The sequence below is a fragment of the Cynoglossus semilaevis genome, chromosome 10, assembly GCF_000523025.1.
Source record: "Cynoglossus semilaevis isolate Cse_v1.0 chromosome 10, Cse_v1.0, whole genome shotgun sequence".
In the NCBI taxonomy this organism is placed as follows: domain Eukaryota; kingdom Metazoa; phylum Chordata; class Actinopteri; order Pleuronectiformes; family Cynoglossidae; genus Cynoglossus; species Cynoglossus semilaevis.
The window spans coordinates 3712425-3720034 of NC_024316.1; the positions used below are offsets into that span (position 1 = coordinate 3712425).

Consider the following 7610-nt stretch of genomic DNA (forward strand, 5'->3'; position numbering starts at 1 on the left):
TAGGGAAAGGAGAGAGCTGGGGAATTTATGCAGACTTTCGGTTTGTACATCAACTATGAATTGCAGCAAGTATATATATTTTAGGTAGAAAGAGTAAAGGCTACAAAATGATCTAATTTTTTTTCTTTGCCTTTTTTACTTTTCAAGACATGTGGTTATCCAAAATTATTTAGTTTTCTCTCCAACTAATGTAGATGGTTGCATTCCCTTAGTATGAGAATATATTTTAAAATATAGATTGAAATACTATTAGCAGAAAGAGAGATAGTGGTTTAGGGCTGAAGCCCAGCTACATGTGTTGGATATTTCGTCAAACCTGCCAAACATTCCATGATAACTATATATAAATAAAAGTATTATTATGCTAAATATTCATTCTATATTATTAATATTTTTATATTCACATGTATTGCATCATGAAAATCACATTTGTTGAACATCACCCATAGGAAAGCTTCTACACCCGTGTACAGTGACACAGGCATTTGCTGCACGCTAATCCAATTCCTTTCCATTTAGTTCTCTCTCGTCCTCCCCATCACTTTCCCTCACTCTGTCTCTTGTTTCCACGTTGCTGTAATTAATCTGTTGCTCAGACCTTCCATCAGTCTGAATTAACCTACTTTCCCTCTAAATCATTTTCCACTCTCCTTCCCTCTACGAGGTGGGGGTAAGAGCCGACATGACGTTCTGTCTCTACAAACAGACAACGTTTTACAGCTTGAGCTTATGTAGACAAAAAAAAAATAGGACGACTTTTAAAATACTTGACTGCTAATCAAGTCAGCAGGTGGCAAAGAGGTTATTCTATCAGGGATTTAAAGATCCGATATGAGCATGGGATGTTGGCTAAATAGTTTAAAGAGGCGTATCGTACCAGTGTATCTTGATCCCAGTACCTGCATGCATACAGGTTGGCAGGTCAGGGGTAGACAGAAGACACAAAGTAACAAAGAGTCAGCTGTACAGAGATTTTGAACCTGAGTTCTTAGGTAAAGTATAAAAAGAAAGCTCTGAGAAGAAAAGAAACGTTCAACCAACAGCATGAAAATAACTTTATGAAGTTAGGAAAGTAATGTCCAAGTCAGGCCTGATAGCGTCAGTCTCTGGGACATAGAGTCTGTTGGTTCAAGAAAGCCCAGGTACCGGTATCCGGACCAAGAAATCAGATTGGTGGATCCTTACCTTTTACTGAGCTTTTAAATATCCTAATTCACCGGCCAGGGCATTGTTAAGTTGCTACAACTAAAAGTTTGTCACTGGTGTCAAAACGTTTGTTAGTAGGGGAACACTCTCGATCTTCCTTAGGTTCAGAGATGTCTCCGTACAAGACCAAAAAAAAAAAAAAATCTCAGCCCACTGTCTCTCAACTCAACTCAATCGTCATAGAAACAATATCTGCACTCCACATTCAACTTTCAGAACATGAAGAATTTTTTAAAATTATTTATAAATAATGATTTTGCACAATTCTTCTTAGAACTTTCCGTCTTCTCAGAGAACCCATACACACACCCGAGTCCAGAATCAACTTTAGTTACTCCGGCAGAGTCCCACGTTTCAAAGAGGAAAAGGAACTAGTACTTGTACCTTTGTTGTACATGTTGGTAGGAACCTGGACCACACTGAGGCTGAGGTTGACTGAAAGGTTGTTAAAGTGGTCATTGGGCTGAAGGATGAACTCGCCTCCGAGTTCCACGCTGTTCCCTTCCTCGTCCACCTCGTTGATCAGCACTGCGTTGAAGTATTCGTACTGGAAAGGAGGACATGGATAAAAGCAAAAGGGCAAATATTAAAAATAAGAAAGGCAAAGAGTAACCAGGCTGGTGTTGTTATGACATGAAATGTGGAAGCTGCTGAATCGTGATATTTTACATGCGGATGCAGAGTGGAATCACTAAGTGCTGAGGCAGAGAACAGCTTTTGTACGGAGGTTACCTGAATCCATGTATCATCCCATACATGTGAGTTGCTACAGAGAAAATCTGCTGAAGCAGATCTTCCTCCAGACTCCTGCCTGAGCTGCAGTTGCTCTGCTGCGACTATAGTTATTCTTGCTTATACTAGGCGGACTATTAATAAGTCGTAGCACTAGGTAAATATAGTGAGTGAAAGACTGTATCTGAAGATGGAACAAAAGATGCTCAAGTACATGAAAGTTAACAAAGTTAAAGTAGACCAGATACATGCTGGTACACAATTTACTGTGAACTCAACAGCACATGATTATTTTGAAAAAAACTAAATCTTTTTAATGCATGGCCTGAAGGACAAGCACTGTGTATCGAATAAATCCACTGCCCATCGTTACTCTAATACTCAGTGGATACACATGTTATTTGCACAGACAATTATTACTCGTTACTCTAATACTCAGTGGATACACGTTATTTGCACAGACTGTGGGAAGACGTTTTGTTTTGTGAAACACCTGGAGCTTCAAATATCATCTCAACATGTTTATATAAGGGTAGGACATTTTTATTTAATTAATATTATGTTTCTGGGGGGAGGGTTGGAACGAATTAGTTGTTTTTTAGTTATTTTAATGTAATGGAAAATGCAGACAGATTAAACTCATATATACATACATATACATCTATATGTTTATATATATGTGTGTGTACATATACATACATACATATATATGTATATACATGTGTGCATATATACATATATAGTCTATATATGTATGTACATATATATAGACTATATATATAGACTACATGTACTGACTATATATGTACATATATAGTCAGTACATATGTAGTCTATATACATATATAGTCTATATATGTATGTACATATATAGACTATATATATATATAGACTACATATGTACTGACTATATATGTACATATATGGTCAGATAAGGATAGAGAAGATAAAGAAATATTGCATTTCAATGTTACGGTTGGATAAATCTGATTTTCACTTTCAGCTGTTATCTTTAATAAAACACTCCTGTGTGCACATGGAATTTTAAACTAAAAATATATTTTACTTTGCCTTTTTTTGCATCTTACATAAGGTAACTGTATTTCTGTGCCTTTGTATTCATTGAACAGGAGACCCCGAAGCTCCTGGGAGTTACTTTCAGATAAAACAAAAAAATAAATAAAAATGTGTTAAAAAAATGGAAAAAAAAAATCCCATTTTTAGCAGCAGTGAAACAGTTTTGACCTGAAAGTAACATCTTGACTGTGTGAATCTGGGACACACACAAGTTTAATTTAGCCCCAGCATGCACAAGCAAACAGCTGCTAACAAATGCACAGGATATGACTAAAAAAGATGATAAAGGAGAACCCAAAAGAACACACCTGCAGAGGACCAGACCTTGTTGCTCGATGTTCGCTGTACTCCTATTCTTGTAATCCTCCAAAGATTAAAACCTATTCCTACAGTCACCTGTCTCAACATCATCACCTTTTAACATCTGACCCAAATGCTTTCACCAGGTTCTTTTTCTTAGAGTTAGAACATTTCTTAGGAGTGAGAGAGAACCTCACCACATCTGTTCTAGTGGGAACATTTGTTCTTGTGAAGCAGCAGGCGCGATCATGAAAAGACGGCTTGCAATTTGCTATCCATTAAGGAAATTAGTTACAAAGTCGTTTTTTTGAAATTAGAAAATTAAGCAAAGGAGCTGTAACTCAAACAGTGACTCAGGTAAAAAAAAGAAAAAAAAAAATATATAAGCACAGGAAACTGGGTCAGTAATTCCAGTGTCTCTCTGGACTTTAGCTCTGCCTTCAGAACTCTAGAGCATTGTTCTGGGCTCTGTAATTGACAGCATCTCATCACTCACACACAGCATCTATATGATTTTTTAAAATGGATTTGAAAAAGTTAAACAAACGCTGCTTAATGAGTCTGATAATTAACTTGTTTAAATTCACAGCGTGTGGCCTTTCGTTTGGATCAAATTGGTTCCCTTCAGCTGAGTTTTAACAGTGTGGGAGCGCGTAAGTGTGTCTGTGACGGTTTAAAGTGTGCGCGTGTGGGTGGGTGGGTGCATTAAGGTTTTACAAAGTGTGTGTTTATCGTTGTGTGCGTGGGTGTGTGGTGCAGTGAAGGAGAGTCCACAGCCACTAATGCAGGCCTGATCACGGTGTTGACGAGTGGATCTTTAACACTGCAGTGCCTCGAACTGGGAGATCGGTACAGACAGTACAGACACACACACGTCATTAGAGGGCGACTAGTTCTATCTCCATACCAAATTTCCAAAGTAAATAAATATTATGCAAAGACATATATGCAGTTGTGTTTTTGTTTTTCTTTTTTGTTTCAGTTTCACAATGCTAGAAACTATAATGGAAACAGACTATATGATGAATATAATTTAAAAAAAATACTGAGAGGAATAAAACGTTTTTTCAATATAGTAAAATGAGAAATTGATAAGAATAAAATAAAGAAAAATGTGTAAAAAGATGGGAGAAAATGCTATGATTAAAAACTTCTACAATATACAAATAATCTGAATCCATCAAAAGAAAATCTATTGGATTTCAGAAAAAGCCATTTTTTTAATGAAACACATTCAGACTCTGCAGTTGCGTCGTTTCTCTTTTGTCATTTTGATACTTGTCTTCATTTGTTTTTTGTGTCTCGCCTCTTGTTTCTCCTTCGAGCCCTCCCCTCCCTGCCTCCTCTGACTTCCTCCTAGTGATGGCCTAATCTTCCTCACCTTGTCTTGTCGGCTCCTCTACCGTCTGCTGCACATATTTGACTTTTTCCTTCCCTCTCTGTCTAGTTCTGAGTAGAGCCAGCATGAACATTTTCTGCACTTCACAGAAGATACACTGGCTAAATCAGACGTTCCCAACTCACTGAGTCACTTTGTTGGTGAGACTTATTTGATCAACACTGTTTGTGTTAATTTTTTTAACTGAACCATAGTATAAAAAAGTGCTTCAAAGTTTAAGTGACCGTTCCTTAGAAGACAGTTATCAGTATTTTCAAATGAAATGTGCTATTAGTTTATGCAATTTTGTTTTTATTTATCTTTGTTCATATATATGTATATATGTATATATGTGTATATATATATACACTACCTTTCACGGTAGTTCCATTCCAAGACCCACCACGAGATGGGAAAAATTGCGAAGTAATGAAAATCCACATTTTTAAGGCTAAACGTTCATATGTATATTTTTTTTGTAACTTCTTTTAGTTTATTTTTTGCTATAATTGGCGATATAGCGAAAATTTCGCAAGATCAGATTTTTTAAAAATCTGCGATGTACTGAGGGAGCGAAAGGAGAACCACGATATAGAGAGGGAACACTGTACATACATACACATATATATAATATTATATTTATATATGTATATATGTACATAGAGTACATAGTGTAAATATATACATACATGCATACATACTGTATATATAAATGTATTGTATATACATTCTTACATATATACTTTATATATACATATATATTTTATATATGTATATATTACATATATTAATTAAATACTGTGCATTCATTGACAAATAGCCCTAAATATTTTCTGCTTTGGTTCTCCTGTGCCAATTCCATAATTCCATAGGGAAACAAAGGGATTTTATGTCGGACAGACCAAACAAGGCATTTATTCATTTTATAGGTATCTACAATTATCTTTCACTATTTTCATTTGAGATTAAAACTAACACATTATGTGAGCACTTAGAAAGGAAGGTACTAGAATGACACACACACACACACTCTGAACACCGTTATTTATCTCTGATCTCTGAGCACACCGTCAACTCTCGCTGCTGCATAATCACACTGAGCAATTTGGGTAAATGCGCTCCTTCAGTTCCTTATGAAGTGTCTCACTTTAGGCATTTTAATATCTTTAATAAATTCCACCTTCAGAAAGGTCTAGCCTCTGTGCAATCGGAAAAAAAGTTAACAAATGTATTGTCATTGTACAGGATTTTCTTTTTGTGTTTTAATCCTTCAGATTCACAGATGTATCTATAGCTGCGGCTGTGCCGGCAGGTAGATGTGGTGAGAGTTTGTGTTTTCTCAGCTCTAGTCCTCACTTGGTTTTACTCCTCCCTGTTGATTTTTCCAAGGTTAGTGTAGGTGTGAAAATCCCCGCTCTTCTTTCCACAGTGTGGAAATGTGAGTGGAAAACAGCCATCGGCTGCAGACACAGGTGATCACTGAATAAACAAGATAACGGAGTCAACAGCGGAGAGAAGACTTAGTGTGGTTACATGACTCTGTCCTGTCTTTGAACTACTTCGTTAGCCATGTCATATTTATAGCACTGCAACACATACCACATACCACACTCTGCAAAGTAGTAGGCCTTACAAGCAGAGAGTCCTGGGTTCGATTCCCAGAGGAAGCACATACTCGGTGCCTCCGAGGGACAGCCTGTTGCAACAGATTTGCTGTTAACACAGGAAGTGTGAGATCAATACATCCTAGTGGTTTTATAATGTAGCAGTAAGCACGTCGGCCTCGCAAACAGAGAGTCCTGGGTTCGATTCCCAGAAGAATCACATACTTGGTACAACCAAGGGGCAGCCTGTTCCATTCTCCATTCAGTAAAAAAAGGTCTAGATCAGAGATTTCCAAAGTGTGGTTCCCGTAATTTCGGGAGCGCACAAGCTGGGCCACCACTAGGGGGTGTGCAAGATGATTTCTTTAAGGGTAAATTTTCCGGGAGCGCACAAGCTGGGCCACCACTACGGGGTGTGCAAGATGAAAAAAGAGTGACGGTGGTTTGGAGTGGGTTTTTTAAGGGTAAATTTTACAATCAATAAAGACGTGAAAATAAACATGTGAAATTTGTAACATTTAAAAAGAAAAGTTTGAGAAACTGAAGAAAATATAAATAAATTAAAATAGTCAAAGTCACTTATTAAGACTGGAGTCCAGCAAGTCAATGCAGACCAATGACTCTAAGACAGCGAAGAACAAGTCAGGTGTGCTATATTTTAAGCAAGAGCCTACAGAGCAAAAAAAAAAAAGTATTTGGATGTATTCTCTTGAACTGCTGATGTTTGAAATAAGGCCTAAAGCAGCATTTTTTGTATCAAGATATATATCAGCCATTACTGTGGACCGGTAATACCACACCATTGTTGAGCAATCATTAAATATTCAAAATAAAACATCTTTTAGACTTTATTCTGTTAGTATCAGAGTGTGAATGAACAATTGTTTTATCTTTTAATAAGAAAAACTACATAGATATGACTGGACTAACTGTGGCCTAGTACCAAATGACCTACAGACCGGCACTGATCGAGGTTTGGGGATCCCTGTCCTAAACGATCAGTAAAGACGTTGTTTTTTTTTTCACCAGGTATAAAGACGAGGCAGTAAAAGCCATTCCACCCCAGTTCTCTGGTTAATCCTGTCATCAGGAGATGAGAATAAAGAGCAAGAAAGAGAAGGTGAGGCATTTTTTCTCTCTCTTCTACTGCTCCCTGCAGACTGAGGCTGCACTCAGAGAGCATCATGTTTGGCAGGAAGTGCTGTTTGTCTCCATCCTCGGAGGAAGGATTTTATTGGCTGCAGAGGGCAGAGGAGACCTGCTAGTGATGCCCCCGCCCCCGCCCCCGCGCCTCCCGCCCCCGCCTGCGCGGC

The 7610-nt window shown here is 37.6% G+C and overlaps 1 protein-coding gene across 4 annotated transcripts in view; it reads right to left on the reverse strand.

Moving 5' to 3' along the window:
* Positions 1–7610, reverse strand: part of cacna2d3a (calcium channel, voltage-dependent, alpha 2/delta subunit 3a) — a 128425-nt gene that overhangs the window by 68910 nt on the left and 51905 nt on the right. For all 4 annotated transcript variants that reach the window (XM_025059138.1, XM_017036189.2, XM_025059136.1 and 1 more), the window contains one exon: positions 1591–1753. In XM_025059138.1, coding sequence (XP_024914906.1) covers positions 1591–1753 — 163 coding nt within the window. The remainder of the gene's footprint in view (positions 1–1590; positions 1754–7610) is intronic.